The 22,737-nt window shown below is 40.5% G+C and overlaps 1 protein-coding gene across 1 annotated transcript in view; it reads right to left on the bottom strand.

The window, feature by feature from the left end:
• Positions 1-3,124: 3,124 nt before the first annotated feature.
• Positions 3,125-22,737, bottom strand: part of mtmr11 (myotubularin related protein 11) — a 31,290-nt gene continuing 11,677 nt past the window's right edge. The window contains exons 3-17 of the mRNA XM_051405841.1: positions 20,780-20,916; positions 20,524-20,593; positions 19,205-19,344; positions 18,602-18,686; positions 16,252-16,399; positions 15,738-15,825; positions 14,552-14,640; positions 13,745-13,872; positions 12,445-12,523; positions 11,709-11,779; positions 9,365-9,537; positions 9,008-9,178; positions 8,526-8,744; positions 7,518-7,835; positions 3,125-5,451 (exon numbers count right to left, since the gene is read on the bottom strand). Coding sequence (XP_051261801.1) covers positions 4,999-5,451; positions 7,518-7,835; positions 8,526-8,744; positions 9,008-9,178; positions 9,365-9,537; positions 11,709-11,779; positions 12,445-12,523; positions 13,745-13,872; positions 14,552-14,640; positions 15,738-15,825; positions 16,252-16,399; positions 18,602-18,686; positions 19,205-19,344; positions 20,524-20,593; positions 20,780-20,916 — 2,369 coding nt within the window. The 3' untranslated portion in view covers positions 3,125-4,998. The remainder of the gene's footprint in view (positions 5,452-7,517; positions 7,836-8,525; positions 8,745-9,007; positions 9,179-9,364; positions 9,538-11,708; positions 11,780-12,444; positions 12,524-13,744; positions 13,873-14,551; positions 14,641-15,737; positions 15,826-16,251; positions 16,400-18,601; positions 18,687-19,204; positions 19,345-20,523; positions 20,594-20,779; positions 20,917-22,737) is intronic.

Genomic DNA, 22,737 nt, shown 5'->3' with positions numbered 1-22,737 from the left:
CAAATAAATGTCAGATGAACAGGTAGAATGATGAATCAGGCAGAAATTGATCTGATATTTTTTAAATACTACGGGGAAATATCGTCCTTCACTTCATAGTTGTTATGACAACAGGTTTTTTTCTGAGTCATTATTTGCTCTCGTTCAATGCAGCTTTGCCTCCACTGATGACCAGTTCATGTTACACAATTTAGAAACAGTGAATCTGAAAGTCCACTGGGAAGCCAGCCCAGGAATATTAACATAAACGATTTTCTAGCAAATTAAAATGGCTCAGGAAGGAAGAAGCTGAATGAATTCTCAAAAACTGATTTTCTAATGAGACTTCAGACATCAGTTGCCAGTATTACATGCAGTGTATGTCCACTGCACCTATTAATGAGGAAGGCAGAGCTCCCAACACCCTTCTGTCAGACACAGAGCATACAGTCTCAATCTACAGACTGAAGAGTGTCAGCAAGACGCACCTCAACAGTTTAAATTATTGAGCAATCACTCAACTCCACCCTACCTTGAGATCATTTCACATCTCGTTTTACCAGTTATTTCTTTTTCCCTGGAACAAATCTGTACACCAACACTAAATCTGTTGTTAGTGTGCACCGGAAAAGCCTGATCCCAGCGTGTTCCCATTTGTCTTCCCATTTGTCTCAAGTGCAACTGAATCGTGTTTCTTAGCAAAGGTTGGTTTAGAGCTTCAGAGGAATTATTGGCTTCATTTTTCAGACTAAGTTGTAAAACATGATTTTGTTCCAGCCTCTCTGATGCAAGCATTTGCTGAATATAGAATATATTTGGGTTTTTGACATCAGCTTGGGCCTTAATGAATGTTCTGGCCCTTTACAGACCAAACAATATTAATCAGTAATGCAAATAATCATAAGTTGCAGCCCTAGTTTTGCTTATTTGCTATAGATTTTGAATCTGTTTTAAAGAAGAGCAGCATGAAATAAAATTATACTATAAAATAGTGCTGAAATTATACATTTTAAATCACTTCAATGTGTCCAGTAAACATGCCAAACATTAGGTTGTTCCAGCTTCTCGAGGGGGAGTGACTTGCTTATTTTTTCCTGTTTTATTTATTTATAACTTGAATATATTTTGGTTTTGGACAGTTTACACATTGACCTCTTGCTCTGGGACATTATGATGGCTTTTTTAATAGTTTGTGACATATATAGTTTGGGCTAAACAGTGAATTAATAAAATAATATAATTTTTTGGTGTACTATAAAACAGACCACAAAAGTCATAAAAAATAAAGTTCAGGGGTGCTCCCGGGTTGTCACTTGGAAACAAGAAGAAACAGGAAGCCTGGCACCTCGAAACTGCACTAATAGTTTTTAGGCCAGCTGATTCCCTCTGCTGCTTTCAGTCTTTATGCTTTAGCTCCATATTTAATGGACAGATACGAGAGAGGTATTGATCCAAGAGATCTTGGCAAGAGAGCAAATAAGCCCGTTTCCTTAAAAGTAAAACTGTTTCTTTAAAGAACTGTGACCAGTATGTACTGAGCAAAACATTTTAAAATTGAAAAATAAACTTGTCCTTGCTCTTCAGAGAAGAGAAGTTGTGTAACGCAGACGCTGTTTCTAAAATACATCCAACAGACCTGACATTTCTGACATTCACTGATTTATTTGCCAGTTTATCCCCTCTAATTACCACCAGTCCATGATGTAAATGCTGCTCTATTAAATTAAACTTATTGAGAGTTAACAGTACAGAGAGTTAGTGTTGAAAGTATTCATTCATTTAGTGTAAATGCCCATCACAAACACTCAGTCATACGATCTTTGAATTGCTTTTGATGATCCAACAGCTTAAAACACAAAGATATTTAGTTTATAATGATATAAAAACAGAGAAAATCAGAAAATTCTCACATTTAAGAAGCTGGAATCGGCCAGTGTTTGATTGGTTATAAAAATAGGTTGGGTTTTTTTTTGTTTCAACCAATCATTTCAGCTCTACAGGGTGTGGATCTCTTAACTGACTTTTGTTCCCTTCCTTCTTAGGTCTCCAACCAAGCAGGGCTCCAGCCAGGCCGGCAGCTTGGAGAGCAGCTCCCTGACCGGCTCCCTGTCGCTGGGCCCCGACATGCCCCACTGCCAGTGCTGCATCACCTACGAGGCCCGCCTGAAGCGCCTCTCCTGTGGACACCTCTACTGCGACCCCTGCTGCGACCAGATCGTCAACCTGGCCTTCGAAGATATCGAGGGCCTGTCCGACTACCCCTGCCCCATGTGCAAGTCCATCCGCCAGCTCGGAGGCCTCGGCCCGTCCTCCTCCGGGTACTTCTACGAGCCCTGCGGCATCCTGCAGCAGCAGCAGTTCACGGGGAAGGAGCACGGCAGTCGGTCAGGGTAAAGTTGAAGCTCTTTGATGGGAGGGAGGTCGACTCTCTTCTGATGTTGGACTCAAACCTTTTCTTCAGCTATGAACCGGTTGATTTTTAACTGCCTCTGCCATAGTGGTGAAATGGACAACAACTAATGGCCATCTTACTTTACTCTCTCTTGCTCTGTTGTCTGTGGTTATCAGGTGAAATGTGAGAATGCATGACACTAACATCCATAGGTTTAAAGTGCCAACATGCATCTCAGTAGATGGTTGAAAACTTGCACGTCATCGTAAGAAATATGGAAGAACAGTCTCTTTGTTGTTGGTACAACATAATGATCCAGAAAAATATCTCATTCATATTTTTAATAGCGTGGTTTTCTGCCTACGTCTGTATAAAAACAGTTTCATTCTTTTGAACGTAATGTCTGAAACTGGAGAGACCAAACCAGAGCTTTACATGAGTTAACTGTGCAGTAGATATTTTGTATATTTAACATTTCCTGTCAGACGAGTTCTTACTTTGTACATTTCCTGTGAAGGTATTGAGCATTTTGCACATGATTCTTAAATTGTTTTATTCTGACTGTACATATCATGCAAGATGGTTGGATTTTACATATAAAATCTATTGTACAGTGCCATGCTACTTTTTAAGTGTTCCAGATCATATGTAAATATTTATTTTGTTAAAAAATAAAGTTTGTGAGCTGTGTATGAAAATACATTTGCTTCTTTTTTTGTGTGGCAATATTATAAACACAGCTGGGAGTCTATGGACTGATAACACTTTATTTATCAGGATCAAAACATGCTGATACAAAAAATATGTACATCTGGCAAAAATTAAGCAATATTCGTACCAAAAAAACCTTACATTACACAATGATACAGACCAACAGGTGCAGCAGAAGATCAAATTAGATTTTCCATGCAACAGGACAAAGACGAGCTTGTGTTTTTTCCATGGAAGAGAAGTAAATGCATTGGCATCACATCTGGAAAGCTCTGAAATTGTAGCTGATATCAATGTGCCTTGATATTGATGCAATGAATATTTACAACAATTTAATAATTCATAGCGCTATCAAGTGAGGTACCTTTTGACATGAGAGAAGGTCAGCATCCATCATACATCTGACAACTGTTATCCTGCTTAAAGAAATTCAGAAAAACATGCTTTTTCAAATACATAATGGAAAATTTTCATTCGTCCGTGGGAATGACGGCAGTGCATCTACTTAACACCCACATCATGCGAACGACAACCTGTTTGGATTTAAAGGCGCAGGACCAGATACTTCCCTTTGTGCTTTAAATACAGTCAGACACTTCCAAGTCCTTGACCTAAATGCTGGCTGCATACTAATACATCACCAGGCAGGGGAAAAAAAGACATAAAATGAAAAGTAAACACAGGAAGAAATAAGCTTCCCTTTCGCTTCCAAGGTACGGCAATAAAAAGGCAGATTAATGTTTGTGTTTTTCAATTACACCACAAATTGATGGAGAAATTCTCGAAATAATACTCAATTTGGTCAGAAACAATTCAGAAATCACACTAATCTACATGTATGACATCAAATTGACCGATAATAGTCATAAATACTTGAAAGAGAGATGCAATTATATTACAAAAGCCCTGAAATTGTCGGTCAGTCATGCAGGAGCTGAATTATGCTGCTTAGACTTTATCCACATCCACATCACACTCTGAACTGAATATAGGCCTCTCACTGCTCCCAAGCATGCTTGTGAGTGAGTGGAGAGATATGAGAGCAGTACCAAAATAGCTCTCATGCCCTAAATTCCACATAAAGTCACTGGTCACAGCGCCTGGAGTTCAAAAATCATGGTTTTTAAAAAGGATCGTTTTCAAAACAATATTCTACTTTTTCTAATTGAAACTGAGATACAAAAACTAGGAAATTAATCTTTTATTGCACATTAGCATGACATAATAAAGATTAGGGCTAATCGTAAAAAAGGTCTTCTGGAGACTTGTAGTCTGACAGTCACACGGGTCGCTGGTTAGATCCAGTGGAAAGTGTGTGTCCATAAGTGCCCTTAAGAACCACCTTATCACACCACCATGTATGTCCTGCCCTGTCACTGTAACCCATTTTGGATGAGAGGCTAAAATGGAAACTACAAGCTTTCTTTCTTTCTTGAAAGGTGACATGATCTTTATAAAATGTGTCTACTGCATTTCAAGATACTGCAAGATGTCCTTCTGAAGTCCTGTTGGCATACATCATTAAGCATCTTCAGCCCTTATTCTTTTTCTCTTAGACATATTCATCAGTGGAATACTGAACACTAAGATTTTCTTTACAAATATACAAAAACAGTTGTCACATTATTTAATACAGTACAGACGATAAATAGCAGAGTCAAGAGCTCTTGCAGTAATTATTTCATACTATTGCAATTTACTGTGTCCTCCCAAATGTTTTTTTTTTTTTTAATCACCTTATAGTCAATCAAAAATGGTGTGACAGGCAACACACATCTGCATCTCCTCAGTACATGACACCAGTGAGGAGATACGTCAGTTTCATATTCCGCAGCAGGGGATTTGGTTGTAGTACCCGGTCACGGGGTGGCATGGTCTGTCTCACATATGAGAACAGTTAAGATGAAGACCAGACCTCAGGAGGCTATCGAGGGCCCGTTGCTCTTAGGCAGCTTGCCGTTATTGGGTGCCGGGTAATAGCGCTGGTCAGGGCGGGCCTCTGTGACTGAAGAGTGCCCAAACAGGAAGGTGTGCTTGTTGCTGCCGCCATTGTCTTTGTGACTGGGCCTGGATGGTGGGGCTGAGGCGGGCGGAGGGCCCCTGGAGGTCTGGTGGTTGGTGAAGGTAGGAGGGGGTGCCACTCTGGACATCGCCGTGCTCTGAGGCCTCGGCGCTGGGAAGAGGAAGGTGCCGTTGTTGGTGTTTTGGTTCAGGTTGGTGTCGGTCCGCCGAGGCTCGGCCATTTTGGTGGGTGGGTTTGGATCCGTTCCGGTGGACACTTGTGCTAGCTTGTCTTTGAGCTGCTGCACCTCCCGGGCCAGCCGCTCCACAGGGTGGGGGTGGTTGGCTGAGATGGGGTGGGAGAACGCCTGAAGAGGCAAAGCAACATGGTCAATTTCTCTGACAGTAGGTGGTCAGTAAATTTTTCAACCTTATCTCACCAGAGGGGTCTTAAGAATGATCACTCAAATCATCATTAAAGAATATCCCATGAAAAGACCAACAACAATGAATTGATCTTATTAACAATTATTGTCTCTGTATCCAAATCCTGATATATCTTATTCCTCCTTGCCATGAACCTCTACTGTTCTCCCAAAACTATTAAAACACTAGTGTTTAAAAGAGTTTTGCAGCCCACTGCACTAAATAATCTCTGGTGTGTTAATCCACGGCTAAAAATAGTCCCCCAAAAATGCACTATTTACTCTTGGGTGTTTACATTATTAGAGAGGTGTCTAGTAATTTGTGATGCTGTAGTTAGTGGTTTTGTTGTACTGGAGTTCATGAGAGTTGTTGATACAACTGTGAAAAAGCAACAAAACTCTTAACAACAACGACATTCAACAAGAGTTAGATTGGTTCTCGACTGCTGTCTGTTTTAGAACTGAGCTGTGCAGAAGTGATTTCTGAATGAACAGATAGCCTCTAAGAACAAAGGAAGAACAGGGATTCTGTTGGCCTGGAGGGGCAGTTTAATGGTGTGTGAAACTGTAGGGGAAACACTTCAATTACACAAAAGCACAGAATTTACCCTAAACTCTAGTCAGTGTTAACCTGAGTTAGTGCTGTAGCGGTTTGATAGGTTTTACTTGTTCCTCTACAGCTCCCTTAAAATAGATGGCTGCACCCACCCACACAGCCCTCGACTATTCTTAACATCACCATGGGGACACTGATAGACGAGGCTGTTGCACAGACATCACAAAGGCTGTACCACGTCCATATTGGGAGTTGTCGATCAACAGATCCGACTAATCTGTACATGAAAGAGACTACGTCACGATGTGAGCGGATGCAGCACGGAAGACATGACGAGGCTGAACACAGCAGATATGAGGAGCCTTCTGGAAGTATCGTGGGCCAAATTTATTAAAACTGGATGTCGCCCACTTGGTAAACCCAATGACGCATTCATTCACTTAGACATTCGACCCCACGATATTTAAATTAGACAGCCAATGATTAGTGCTGCCTGTCTTATGGTTGGGTATACTGATGCATATTTTTTTTTATATATACACATATTGGCCTTTGAATCTACGTGTGGTTCACCACTTCAACTTCCACTTCCTGATTTTGTTGTAGCACCAAATAATCAGCCCAAATCCATATATTTCCTCCCACATCACTGCCTTTTTTTTTAAAAAGTTAGTTGCATCTGTGTGAGTTTCAAAAAATCTGTATTGAACAGAGAGGAAATTTGTGAATGACCATAACAAAACCCGTCTAAAACTTTAAAATGCAGCTGTGGAGTTGTTTTATATGGAATATGTCACCCAGTTTAATGGTACGGCCCTGTGAATTGTGTATTTTTAATAGGTGCTGGTAACAGTGGAGCTCTGTGGCACAGAGGCACTGGCTTTTTGACAAATGATTAAAAGATGAAATAACACAAGCCTCTGCTTTTAAGGCAGGAGTCTCAAACCTTTCTGGCTCGAGACTCCTGAAAACAAAGAAATGTCTGGTTGATCACAGATAACAATCACAGCCTTTAATGTGGATAGTTCAACCAAAGGGTTTTTCTGTCTCACACTGTTTAATTCAAAGGACTTTTAAAAGGTGAAAAAATAGGGGAATGTCAGGAAAAACTGCTCAGATTTATCTTTGGAACCGTTATGGGGGTTTTAACTTATTTAAGCAAAAGAAGGAGTCCTTGAGGACCACTAACAAAAAAGTTAGCAAAAGTGACCCTGATTGACAGCACAATTCTAACAGAGGAGATTTTCTTTGATTATTTTGTCCTGCATTTTTGTGCAGAGTCTAAAGAAGTGATTCACTATCAGTATTCATTCATTAGATTGTTGCATACATATTCACCAGAATGCAGGAAATCAAGTGTCTGAAACTCAAAATCTTATGGGGGAGGACCCTTCAGACACCTTTTTCCACATTGGAGGTGGCAACACATTACAAGTATTCCAAACAAATGTACCTGTGCATGGAGCGCCCCCCGGAGGTAGCACTCCCTCCACAGCCCCATGCAGGGCCCCATGAGGAGAGGCAGTAAGGGCTCATAGGGGTCAAGTGGTCCTTGAGGTCCAGAGCTGGAAGTCAGGCTTTGGGGAAACTCAGTCAGGGCCCAAGCTTTCAGTAGCCTCTCCAGGCCAGGCACGTTCTCGGAGGACGCTGCCCGCCGGTGGCTCTTCTTGTAAACGCCTGAACTGCTGCTGCGCCAGGGAAGCAGGTTAGCAGGACAGGAGAAGGTGCCTCGAGACAGGAGGAAGACTGATCCGGGGATGGTGTCAGTCAGCTGGTGGGAGGAGAAGATACTGTCAGTCAAAATTTTAAGTCATTGACACCTGCAAAAATAAATTGAGTTTGATATTTTTAGTAACAAGATAATGTCTTGTACTACAGGTGTAACCATGTGCCATGGAGTTTAAAGAGTATGTACTGTCCATCAATAACTGGACAACTTCCCCAGTTCTCTTATTTGCACTGCTCTAACCAGAGCAGAGCAACAAATCAGACAGTTTGAACAGCATTATGATCAGCTGTTCCTAAATTTGAATTGGATGCATGTTTTATGACTCCCACTAGAGGGTGCAGTGGCCTGCTGCAAATACTCAGGGCACTGATAGATGTCAGCTCAGTAAGAAGATTATACAATTCCCCACAAAATCTCTAATAATCCCTCAAATTCTCTGATACTTTTAACTAAGTGCAATCCGACCTAATACTGACTTTAGTTTTCAGTAAAGATTGTTCGTGGAAAACAATGTGTTGAGAGTCTTGCAATACAACAGAACCAAACATCCAAACTGACATCTGTCTCTGCACAAAACTGATAAGATCTATCACAACAGAAATTATCCATTTTAAGTAAAAAGCTGCAAAGACAACATGAGACGCTCTCATGGTGTCTACCACTGTTAAACCTAGAGCTCCCACCATGGCCACTAGGGGGTGTGTTGCACCATAAAAGAGTTTGTAGCCCTACCCTGTGTGCGTCTGGGTTGGTGTTGAGGTTGCCATTGAGCAGCGGTTGGAGTGGAGGGATTGGGGGGACAGGCTGGGTGAAACGATCCCGTCTGTGTTTGCTGTACTGCAGGGCCCAGTCCCACACCGGTGGCAGAGGAGGGTCAGATGGATCGGAGGAAGAATCCGGATGAAGCATATCTCTCCAGCCATTGACTGGTGTGTAGGACTGCCCGAGGTTCTGGGTAGAGAAGGATATACATTTCCAAGGCTTATTTTGTTATCAGTTACTCCACAAATCTCTCCACGGTATATGTCCGCTGAAAATGATAATGTAATGACTTTAAAATGGAATAAAATGCCACTGTCCAATACTCTACTATACAGATGACATACTCGAGAGGGGTGATTATTATTCTAATCAATACATTTCTCAGCCTTTTGGGCCAATTCAGTCATGTAACCATGCAGAAGATGCCAAAGCCCCTCTCAGGTGTCCGGTACCTGGGAGCGTTTGCATCTCTCTCGCTGGCAGTTGGCCAGGAAGCTGGAGAAGAGTGGCAGGTGGATGCTGTCGTGCAAGGCCAACAGGAAGTCATCTGTCAGCTGGAAGCGAGAGGGATACTGGGACAACAGCTGCCAAACACAGTCCAGGAAGAGCAGGAAGACTGGAGCCTGTGGGGACAGAGAGGAGGGAAGGGAAGTTAGTAAGTAAACAATATTTCTACAGTGTCTGTAGCCTTCATTGTTCAGCCTACACGCAAGACAGGGCTATACTTCATCTTTCTTACTGTATAACTCTGTAGCTTCATAGTTAAACTTCAATGCTGTGCAGCTTTGGTGCAAATCTTAACCTCTCACCTCCTCCTTGTCATTGTCACGGTGGTAGTTGATGCGGCTGCAGAAGCGGTGGCCAGCCATCACCCACTCCTTCTGCACCAGGCTCTGGAAACCGTGCTGGGTCCGACAGTGGGGGTCACACATCACCTGCACCAGGCTAGACACCATGCAGCTCAAGTCCCGGTCGTCCGCTTCTGGAATGTCAAAACAAAGGGGAACAAATGCTAAAAGGTCATCAAACTATTCTGCTATTACCTGACACTTATTTTATACCGACCTGCTGGAGGTGTGGCGATGCCTGTTGTTTACAGTGCTCGACTATTTACCATCAACTTCAGGCTTATGTAGATGTTACACTTAAATGATTGATAGTATGCGGCCAAAATGCATACCTACTGACATAATTACATGCAGTACACTGTTGCTATCACATTATTACGAATGCATTTAAATGTTTTGTAGTAATCATGTTAGCATTTGTAGGGAGTATTGTATTCCTCCTGCATTGCTAAAAACACTGAATCACTGTGTCTTTATGAGTGCATGACATCTCTTGTAAAAAGTGATGAGTAACTCAATATCATTAAGAGACATGTACTTCAATTGTGTATTGGGCTCAAATGGTTTTCAATTTCAGAGCAGCACCAGAGACACACAAGCTTTAATTTACAACCACCATTTAATTCTGCTCTTATTGGTCTTAAGGGCTTATACTGTTTGACAAGAGAAAGAGGGAGAGAGAGAGAGAGTAAGAGACAAAGAAAATATGGATACAACAGACCTGCAGATAAAAGTGATAAAGACAAAAGACAAAGAGCCAGTGGCAGACACAACAAGAGATGAGGGACAGGCACACAGAGGAACAAAGCTGTATTGGGCTAGTGTAGTGAGTCATTTCTGCAGTGGAATACTTACTGCTGACCCAGTCAGAAACAGATCTGCCGCAGCTAGGAGACTAAGAGCACGACTGATAAATGTATCTCTCAGCTAAACAGTCGTAAAGGCCTGATGTTAGTCGCTCACAGCTGCAGAGTAGCAGAGAAAGTCAAACACCAGCAGCATGTAGTAAACATCCTTAGCCCAAAACAGTCATTGTTTGAGTAATACAGTCTTGGGTCTGTCTCTCTGGGTGTTTATGAATGCACCACAGGCAGTCAGGCCAGATAATTAAAAATCTGAAACAGACTACTGTCTGTAAAATGAGTCACAACATGGAATCTAAGGACTGCAAAATGTATTTTTAAATAAACCTTTTTTCCCCCCACTGCCAGTCACATCTAGAAGTGCAACTTGGGTGGCAAACAGAATTCAATGTTTCAGTTTCTTGGCTTAAGCAATGCCATTAGTCAGAACAACAATAACACAACTGATCAGTTGGCAATAACTGAGGTGAAAGCTGAAGACATTCCCCAGCCAGATACTCCGAGGTCACCCTCGCTGAACGTTTGGGTTTACCTGTTGTGTCCAGTAGCATTCCCCGACACCTGATCCAACTCACTGCCAAGTGGTGATCAGTTGACACCTCTACTTCACAACAAACAATAGTCAGCATCTTTCTTTCCACGGTAGAGGTGACCCTTCTCTTCTTAGGAGAAAAATCCAACACAGCCACAGGGGCCTGTGAGTATCCTCACACCCGCTCAGTGCCTCTCATCCCAGGCAACTCCAGAAAGGGAAAATCCAGCCCCTATCCAGAAGTTTGGTCCAAGAGATGAGCCAAGCTATATCTACTGCTGGTCTCTCTACCTTTCCAATAACTATGTCTCCTTCCCCACTTGAAAGGTGACCTTTCACATCCCAGGGAGTCAGTTCATTGAGGATACTGCCTACCTGATGCTGGAATAGCAATGCATCACACCTAGTCTTGTGGGCGATGGGCACTAACAGACCTGGTGTACTACTAAACATTCAAACCAATACTGAATTTAAAATAAACTCTTCCAGTTAACACCAAACTACCAGACACAGGATTACAAGTCTTATGAGGAATATGTGTGTTAGTGTAAGTAGGCTTAGCATTAAAGGCACAAGTGCTGTTTGCTTCGTGTTAAAGGTTTAAATTAGGCATTTACCTTATGTATGAAGGTCTTGAGATTAATTTATATCTTCAGTAATATGTTTTAATTTCATGGCATCTCATATGGAGTCTATCTCACCTCTCAGATGCAACAGTTCCAGCCATGTCTTTAAAAGCATGTTGTATGGAGGCCTATTGACAGTGTGCATGTAGGCTCAGTGGAGTGTGCTTGTTGCTGGTATATCGCTACTTCAGGGCAAGCCCTAATGTGGGATTAATGATAGGGAGGCGCCATGAATAATGAATGGATTGAATAATATGAGCCGGGGCCTGGACCACGTGACTCACCTTGCAGTGCCACAGTCAGGTGACCGCCGCGAAGCAGGCAGGCTACCTCCGAAGCTTTCTTCAGACAGGACCTGGAGACAGAGAGGCAGGTTGATGATATCAAATCAAATTAGTCTCATTACACAAACACAGTGATCACATTACAAATATGTCTAAAAAGTTAAATAGAAACATAATAAACTATTTTATCATACTGATGTTGTAAGTTTGCTTTCTCAGTGGCTGTGCTATAACCATAACTATAACCGTCATAGGTGTCATGTTTCCTTCTTTCCTCTCTAAATATGGATTATTTTTCCTCTATGAAATCATGTCACTTGATTTTGAACTTTCTACATAAACTTGAAAAATGCATACCATTAAGTAAAACTAATTCCACTTCTAGACAGGAAATCAGTAATAAACAGCTAATAATCTGTATAGGGCAATAAACATAGGAGCAACTATTTGAGGTTTCCCCATCAAGAATAATGCATTTAACAAACATACAGTACATTGAGCCCAAGTGACCATAAGGCTGAAAGCTTTGATGCTGTATTTCAATAGAAACCTAGTATTTTAATTAGCATACCTTTCAGTTCTACAAAATCTTGAGTTCGTGGAATTAAAATGCCCCTATAATCCCTCGAACAGTTAGACAGCACACATTTATTTAAAAAAAGCCATGAGTAGGAAGAATCTGATAACTTTGTAATGGATGATATGGATTCCCAGACTGGCAAATCTGAGCTGTTACCTGGTGTAGTCTAGCCAGTGGGTGCTTTCCAGGGTAGATAACCATTTGTCATCAGGCACTGACACAGATGTGGAGATATCTAGAAGCCAAAACACAGATCATGTTCAGACATTATGCATCACTACGAGCACATCAGCTGACCTGAAGGATATAACTGGTACACAACATCAGACACAACACTAAGATGAGTTATTGACTGATCTCGGACACACAATTATAAATCAAGCTATTAATAAGGTGCAGCAACTAACACCAACATATGTAGAAAAACTACTGTGATGAAAACTTCTCTTCTTTTCGGTCCATTATTTGCTGCACATTGTTAAAGGCTTTAATTATAGGCATGTGCAGGCCACAAAGAGTTCCTAAAAAAAGCTGATGCTCATTTTGAAAATGTCTCAATTCCTCTTTTGCATGTTCTTTTGTAGTGTCAACCAAACAATGTTACTGTTACTGACAGAGCAGCACACGTTATTTACAACAACATTAGACTGGATAACCATTTCACACACAAGTTACCTCCTCAAAATAAATCATCCAAATCTTAAATGGGACTCCAAGTGCAAAATCCACTTAATCTCAGGGGGATTAGCCTTTAATACAATCCCTAAAGTCTATTTGCATTTTCTATGTAGTTGTTGTGAAGACTCAGAGCCCACTGCCGGTAAATCAAACAGATACATTTGAGTGGCTGTTTTTACAGGACAATCCTATGAGCTGTGAAGCACTCACCCACAAAAGACAAATCACTGAGCTGACAAATGTGTGAACCGTGATAATCGGTGACCTTTACACATTGTTCATGAGCAAGAGAGAGAGGCGGTGAGAGTGTGTTTGAGTGTGAGATAGGTCAGCATTTCAGTTCTAGGGCAACTGGTTGTAGACGACCCTGAGTTTTTTCCTCTCTCTGTTTACCCAACCATGGAATGTGCTGTGTGTGCCTACATGACAAAAACAACAGTATAGACCATCTCTCAAAGCCTGTTTTGAGCTACTACTGCATGAGTTTCAGACCCCAAAGTTCTGAGTGATGTAATTGTACTTTCTTAAATGTACATTAAATGCGATAAAGAAAGCGGAAACAAGAGCTTAACAACATTAAATAAATAAGCACATTTTGTGAAAGACCCTTCAGACTTAACATGATAGAAGTTTATAACCAGTGATTATGAATGATGTGCGTGCTTCATTTGTCACAACTCTTCACAGTATATGCTTTAGCCCTTTCGTGCTGTGTGTAAATACATATTTGCTCAGGTGTTGCGTGTGCATGACGTGTGTATTCATGTCTTATCCCCACCTCCCAGACAGAGGGCACGCAGGCGGCTGTGTGCCAGCTGGATATCGGCAGGCGAGGGCAGCTCCTCGCCAAGCTCCACCACCACACACAGAGAGGACTGGCAACCAAACAGGATCATCTCCAGGTTTCTACAGAACAGCACAGATCTGCTGTTAATACACTGCTACAAATGCAACAACTTTCCTTGCATATTTTCAGCAGCTTTTGAGTCATATCTTCATGAACAGTGGATTTAATCTGCAAAGACTTGAAAGTGTGAAATCAAATGTCTTTAAAAATCTATCCAGCTCTATCAAGTTCTATCTGCTTTTAAACTGCGGCTTTAAACTCCTTAACAACGTGCAATATTTATGCTGTGAGCAGCTGTTGTTTTAGTGAAAATTTTGGTTTGGTTTCCTGTTCACACATCACACACCACTGCATCTTTTTATAGGGTGATTAAAATAAACTGCAGAGAGCAGTGTATGTCTTTCTCTCTCTCCCTCTCTCTCTCTTGCACGGTATCAGAGAAATCAACTTTCTCTAACAGCTTGTGAGGCAAACAAGCTACAATTTAACATAATCTGCAACATACATGCACACTGGTAGCTTGAATTAAAGCCAGAAACTAATCTAATAAACTGCATGGAGACAACAAGATGGTCTTTTTTGTTGCAGTTCTTCAATTCGATTTAGACCAATCTAATGCTTATATTTCCACATTTCCTGTGGCAGCTTTAAGGCATAACATCAAACCCATTATTAGCTTGTGGAAAGTACAGACTGTTGATAAGACTACAGCTAACAGTACAGTACACACAAACACACCTGATGTCGTCTTTCTCATGGTAGATGTTGTTCTGGAAGCTCGCCATTCGAAGTAGATCACTGCCTCGGGGGTGTCGCCAGCACCAGCGCTGCAACACAAAACACAATTCCACCCTCTTTAATAACACACTTCACATTGTTCCCACAAGGCACTCACTGCATCTGAGTTCATCTTGTAATTAGTGCCACAGGAATGTTAATAAGAATGGAGAACATGTCTAAAAGATGACTGCAGTTGAAATATCATTCAGTTATAATACATAATATACAATTGGTAAGAACAAGTGCTCATTTGAAGAACTCCTACTAAGTTAGTTTTGAAAATTAGCATATCTTTTTTAAAGGACCAGAGTGTAGGATTTAGTGGGCTCTAGCTGTGAAGTTGCAGATTGCAACCATTTGAATACAGCTCAGCCTTCCAAGCAGAAGAAACTATGATGACCGGGAAAACTCACACAAAACACAAAAGGCCCGAGCTAGAGCCAGTGTTTGGTTTGTCTGTTCTGGGCTGCTATAGAAACATAGTGGTTCAACATAGCAGCCTCTGTGGAAAAGGACCCAATCCCTGCGTAGATAAAAACAGCTCATTCTAAAACTAAAACACAACTATTCTTATTATCAGGTGATATACAGTAATGAAAACCTCTAATCTATTATTACTATACATATATATACATATATATATATATTCCATTTCTGCCAATAGAATGTTACACACTGGACCTTTAAAGCATTAAGCAAAGATATTTTGAACCTTTAGAATTTTTGTTGGAGCTTTTTTAAACAAATGTGGTTTATTATACTGCAGCACAGCTGGTTCGGAACTGGAAAAGTTTTTGATCTCCAGAATATTCTGAGTACTCCCTCAAGCACCTTTAATACCTTTAAAGTTTTGTGAGCAGCCCAACCTTTATAGCAAATGACATTACAAGTTTGTCTCTTAGTTCTTGTATTTTTTAGCTACAAATACAGGAGTTACAAATACTGTCTAAAGTCCATTAAATAATAACTATAAAATTTACAGAAATTGTATGCTAATGTAGAACATTTGATTTAAAATGCCTTGAAAAATATAAAATATTTGATAGGACTGAGGCTGTAAGAGTTTCCCCTTATTCAGAATTCATGACCCAATCTTAAAATGAGTGGTGGTAGATTCATGTTTCTCAATACTGAGTGCACTCACAGGGATGCGTCCTTCATTGAAGTGAGCAAAGCTTTTCTTCAGCTCAGTGTCTAAAACCTTTTGTGGAACCACGATGAACCTAGGCAGGCTGACAGGAAACAGAAAGAATGTTTTATTGACAGTACACAATATAAATGGTAGAGTGATCACAGCCATGGAAGATGAGGATGAGATTTTCTAAATTCAAAATGGCAACAACTTTTATTTTATTGAGTGTCTCGTTTTGTGTCTTTTATTGAAGTTTAGCCTTGGCTTTGCCTGACATTCTCAAATTCTGTCATGTTTAGCAGTGTCTCTCAAGCGTTCTCTTGTCAAGGACATGCAAGCAGATGTATTCACACATTCCTAAAAGAAATGTGCTTCACAGGTAGGTTTTTTTTCTACACTATTAGTTAGCAGATAACATTGAGGAGAGGGTATTTGGGAAAACTGACATACCAAAGTACACCACATTTAAAAAATCCAACAGTCACAAAGATGTGTTGGTTACTATTCACCACCGGCGTGAATTTACCTTGTGGACATCTCAAAGCGGTCGTTGACCGAGCTGACTCTCCAGCCCATGGCCCCGCACCTCTCCAGCTCTTGCTCCCAGTCTAAGGCGGACTCATACCAGTTCATGTGGGTGTTTCGGCGACGGTTGCTTAGAAACTGCTTCATTTCTGGAGGAGGGAAAGTGATTCAAACACTTCATATCTGAAATATCTTGTGTCAGAGTGCAAATATTGTGTTAATGCTAAAGACACTTTGAGAGATGAGACCAGATGCAGTATGTGATGACATTGACTTTTTATTATACATTATATAAACAGTACTTAACCACTTTGGGAAAACAGGCTTTCAAGTCTTTTCTCAGTGGTGGAAAATCAGCAAAATATAACAGCAAGTCCAGGTGTGGTATAAAGGTAGAGGACTACTCAGTAAGTCACTAATAGTGCATTAGTCTCGTGTATCGTGGTAGGGTTGAGAAAATTTAGCTTGAATCATTTTTGCTTAGAAATGCAGATATTTTCTGTTGCATGCTTCTCCAATTTGAGGATGTGCAATTTTCTCTGTTTCATATTGTATCCAGAGTCGGCTGGACAAAACAAGAAATTTAAAGATGGACTTTGGAAGCTTGTGATAGGCATTGTTCCCTACAACATTTTATAGACCAAGCGACTGATCAGTTAATTGAGGACATAATCGGCAGGCCTGATGATGGGGAAGATGTATTGAAATAGTACTAAAATAGAATGAAAAACAACCGACACCGGCTGTTCACTGGAATGTTAAGCAGATACAGCTGACTGTGAGATGCCCTTTAACAAATCCAGTCTTAGCTCTTGCTTCATTTTTCACCAAACTAAATTAAGGGAAGATCCAAATCATAAAATCATACTTTATGTTCATAAATGACTGTGAAAGTGCTTGCTTGTCTCAATATGTGATTGAAGCTTTTGGAAAGTCACAATGTTAAAGTGATTTCGTCATACATTCAGGAGACAGAAAGCACAGCATTGACCACACACCGGACACACTTGACCCCTGGGGTAGAGTTGAGCTGTAGGTCATCTAGAGACTTGTTTCAGAGGGGGGCTTGCATTATTTATCCAACGGCTGACAGTCATTCACAGCCTGGTCAGCCTAGCGTAGCTTTAACATAGCATAACGTATTGTACAGACAGGCTCATATTACTCTATATGGTCGAGGTAAGCAGCCAGAGGCTTGGCTACAACTGGGCATAATGATGAAGGGTTTCTGTTTTGTTAGTGAAAGTTTGTCCTATTTGCTGAAAGTGTGTTGGATTTATTCTCTGATTGCACAATATAATATTTATTCATGGTGGCTTAATCTTTCACAAAGTAAGCTTTTCAATCACTGACAAAATCAGTCCTTGAAAGTTTTAGTGAGCCTCACCTTGAAACCATTCACGAGATATCCTCACAGCTGGCCATGGTTTCAAAGACAGCATTTTCATTGCGTAACAATACAAGAGAATGTTTCAAATGTTGCCAAACAGAGAGGATGTAAGCCTTACATATCATTATGGTCTGCACAGAAACCATTATGTTTCGTCTTAAGAGTTATAACATCACGTTCTAATGGTACAAGAGGGGAGTAGAAATAAACAGAACCAAAAATAGATGAAACAGAGTCTAAGTCATCGGTAAATTACAAATTGTTTTGGGTACATTATGTCCCTGGAGCTAGAGTGGCTGAAAACCAAAGTGAGAACAGATTTGATGAAGGCACACCAAGAGAAAACTTTTGCTTCAGAAAGCAAATACACCACATGACTAACACATAGATGCTGCGTTTCTGATTCATGTGGGCATTTGCTTCTCACTCTCTCAGTGAGCTGTTATTTCTGTGAATATTCATCACGGTGAAACATGCACAGAAAAAAGTGATAGGTGATTGATTGATGATAATGAAAATAATTATTTTAAGAGATTTACTGATAAAGTCTTCAGGTCATTGACTCTCAATTATTTCCATGCCATTAACATTCAAACAGACAACCACATAAGGATATAGTGACCAAATGATAATTCCTTTTCCAAGGCATCTCTGGAATATATCAAGATTGTTTGGTTTAGGTCTGAATTATATTAATGTCTGCACTTTACAGGACATTGGTCTGTTTATCAATATCTGTGAAAATGCACAGAATATTGTTATTATTGTGAGCATAGTACATACCAAAGCAATATCCTGACAGCCATAAAATATGTTAGCTATACAGAACTATCCCTCTGTGTTCATGGGAACCCAATACTGCGGTAGACAAATTAAGCGACAGACTAATAAGGTATTGTTTCAGTGCCAGGAACGGAATGGATGGTTGTATACATGAGAGTGCATACATTAATCTACTCACCTACACTCCCAAGGGCAGCGTTCTGGAAAGATAAAACTGACCCTGGTTTTGGAGGCTGGTAGGTCTTGGCGATGGTGTAAGTTATCTGAGGAGGGAAACCACAGTGAGCCCATCAACATGACAAAGGTCATCAGCTTTCAACATCAATGCCATCCAGAGATGCAGAGTCAGATCCTTGTCCTATGGTACAGATCAGCTTCTCTACCTAGAAGTCTTTAGGCTCTGAAATGACTGATGACAGTATGAGAGAAACCAGAGCCTTGAAACTAAGCACTCACACATGCACAGAAATATGCAGTTGCATGTAAATATTTACCAACCACAGTGCACAAATCTCTAGGAGAAGAATTTGGTCATTGCTTATAAAAAGGCATAAAACAGAAGGTACACTGATTAGAAACAACAACTTGATTAAATAGTAGAAAAACAAAAACTACATGAAATCATTTAATAACAAATCTATAAAAAGCAATTTTAAAGGCTGTAAAAAAAATCCTATTTTAGGGGTGTGCACCCACAAGTTCAGCATATAAGCCAATAATAGACCTAGTCATGCTAAAAATGAGATCACAAAATTCCTAAGATCAGGAGATGCACACACACCTCTATGACTTGTGCATCAGGAGTGAGGCGGTCAAACAGAAAGCAAATGACTCGCAGGTCCCTACAGTAAAGCACCAGCTCCTCTGGAGTGAACTTTAGCGAGGAGTTTGGGGTCACCAGCTTGGTCCTGTTTGGGCCCACTGCAACGTAAGGGGGAGAAGAGGCCTAATTAAATATTTAACAGACAAATGGGTCAACAGCCAAAAAACCCTAGAGTATAGGTTATGTACATAATTACACTATGTGGGTTAGACCTGTGTGGGCTCCACTGAAATTAACTGTACAAGGGAACCTACAACCTGCTCATTCTAACATACAGTATGTGTTATTTAAACATCTTATTTTGCATTATCCCATCTTAGTAATGATGAGGGCAGTTATTTTATTACTTGAATTATAACACCTTTTTTGGTTCTATTATTTTCCAAGTTATAATCCTGATGTCATGAAGTCTAAACCCATTTTTGATACTATTTATGGTCAGCATTTTTTTTGGAATAGCCAGTATTTTCATTCAATAAACACCTCACTATATATATTAGCGGTTTTAATTGGTCATTCAGATTGCCTAACTAAACACAAGGGACTGACAGAACATGATTCAGCATATAATCCAGCACAATTTTATATCACAGCCTCACTGTTCACTTGCCTACAGCCATCTTAGGGCTGCAGTAAGTTATTACTATTGCAAACCAAACATTTGTTACGGCTGCTGCTTCACATTAAAAGCATTCAAATGGCTTTTCTTGTGAAGCAGCCACAGGAAAACGCAATATATTGGTCACTGAGGTTAGTGTTTGCTGCGATTGCTCATCAAAAATCATCATAGATTTTTCCAAAGAAGTAACAGAATAAGAAGCCAGAACAACGTGTTGGATGAAGAACTGCAACAAACTGAATAAATTGATGTTACCACGGTAACCACATGCGTCACCAAATGAACCAGGACTGAAATCTTAAAAGATCACATTTACGCCCTTCTTAGATCCAAACCAATGTAATGATAATATAAGCATTCAGTCAGAAGTTATACCAAAGCCATTTTTTACAAACAATATGTAAATATGCAATATGTATATAGCTATGCCTGTTAGTATATTCACTTTATTACTGATAGAGAGGTGCAACTTTTAGCTGTAGCATTAACAATATCATAGCTAAGGGCATAGTATACAGTATACTCTGTGACTGGACACACACACAAATAGGGAGTGCCACATAAAAGTAATACAAGTCAATAAATCTCAAGTCATAGCATTAATTAAAATACTTTTTACTGGCCGTGAGTAAAATTGTGGGCATGAGGTTTTACTTACCAACCACAACCTTCTCTATAGACGCCAAAGCCACATCGTGATCTCCTAAAAGCACAGGGTCTGCATTGTCCTGCGTCACGAATGGTATTTAAAGAAAATATACACATAACAACAAACACATTTTAGCTCCTGTCATCACAGTTTTTGCATTATGTTAAATGCTCTCCTTAAAAAAACACAATAACAACACATTATTCAACCATAATAAAATATAAGTATGAGTATTTAATCAGTACAGCTGTGCAGGGGGACTCACGTCAGGTTTGGGACTGTCCTGGGGCACGAAGGCCACTCTGAAGTGTGTACATAAGAGGGTCCCAGATAGCCAACCTCTTCCTTCCCTGGCAGTCAACTTCTTCCTCACCATAACAGCTCTCTGAAGTACACACTCGCCTGGAGGGGGGGACAAAAGGCAGATATAGTACAAAGGAATGGAATTTATGGGCAATGTAGGGGTTTTAGTTTTCTACATGTGTGTATACTAGGGGGGCTTATAATGAGGATACATAACAGGAAGTGAAGAGACAGAGAAACAGCAGCATGAAAGTTCACTGAGAGTAGGCTACTGGGAGTGGGTGTCTTCAAGTTGTTGCTTATTGTTGCAAATCCTCCGGTCACTGCGGATGGGCAGGGAGGAGCAGGAAGAAATAAAGAAGGAACAAAAATGCCATCTGATGGATGACAGTAGCTCTGGTGGTTCTGAATTACACAATCACAATTTATTTTGCTGGAAACTACATGCACATTTACATAAGAGTAAATCACCAAATTTAAATACAGTTTTTGCTCTCTAATTTACAGATGCATATCAAAACTCAACTTAAATGGTTATTTAATTTACAGATAGTTGTTGTTGTCTAAAACTGTATGGTATTAGAAATAAAAATTCTGTGGATAATTTATGAGAAATTAAAAGTTGAATGACCAATAATCTGATAACTACGGTAACAGGAAAGACCAATGGGAGTCCAGCAAATAGTATGTTAATTCATAAGGAGAGTATCATGTACTTGAAATGAAAGCTTAAAAAAAAATCTGTTTTAATAATATTTGATAAATATTAAATGTTAAATATTTAATGTGTGGAGGACGTTATTGGTAATCTGCTGACGCTGAGATTGTGACGAGTCCTTGTCATTGGCTAAGTGAAGGGGAAAGTTGAAGAAGCATCTGAAATTCCAGGACAAAACTTCCAAAAACAAACCTTTTCACTGAGAAAAATCTCATACACACAAACACCCTGCATAAACACCCTCAAAACGGGGAGGAAAAAAGGGAAAACACACACACACACACACACACACACACACACACACACACACACACACACACACACACACACACACACACACACACACACAGAGCGGTGAGACAGCACATTTATAACAGTCTCCCGCAGGAATACAAAGCCATTGCCAGCTAGACTGTGGGTTTCCATGGCAACAGAGTCCAGGATAGGGTAGACGTGGAGAAAATGGCCTTTTTGTCCATGTTTTCATATTTCGCTCAGAAGACCATAAAAAAGACGAGGAAAGACTGCTGGTTCCTCGAAAACTATAAAAAAAATATTCTGAGGAAACACAAAATTCCTTCACACATTTGGGAGGAACTAGCACAGCCCTCAAATTGAAAATGACAGTAGAGCTGTTGGGCAGAACGCTACCCCTTGCTCTTAGCTGAATGAACATTTTGGGGGATACTAAAGCAACAACAGGAAACAGCAGTTCTTACTGATGAAACACATGTTTATGCTGTGAGAGAAAAAGGAAGAAGCCTTTGCGTTCAACACCATAATTTGCTGATTGCTCAAGAGGAGTTTAAGTCTTTGGGCGTGCTCTATGATTATGCTTATGCCCTTCAGCCTCCAAAACCACGCATAAAAACCCTAGGCTGGACTTATCAATTAAACCTGACCACACATGATCTAGCTACAGAGATTTCAGACGCTTAGCACAGTGAACACAAGTGAACCCTTGTCTTTCAAAAAGGACAATCTGTGGCTTTGCATGCGCCGTTTTAATGTCTCCCCAGGGTGCAACGGAGCCGAAAACATTCCTGTTGCCTAAAGATTTGAGAGCCGAGGGGGGAAAGGAAGGAGAAAGACATGGAACCAAGGGCTTCTGGGTCTGTTTGCACTCTTTGGTGAGATTTAACAAGTTTGTGCTAGGCTAGCAGGTGCTTCAGCGCAGCATGAGTCAGCTGGACAAGTGATGG

The sequence above is a fragment of the Dicentrarchus labrax genome, unplaced genomic scaffold (genome assembly GCF_905237075.1).
Source record: "Dicentrarchus labrax unplaced genomic scaffold, dlabrax2021, whole genome shotgun sequence".
NCBI classification, from domain to species: Eukaryota; Metazoa; Chordata; class Actinopteri; family Moronidae; genus Dicentrarchus; species Dicentrarchus labrax.
The sequence above is the reverse complement of the archived record's forward strand: the minus strand, read 5'-3'. Positions and strand labels throughout refer to the sequence as shown.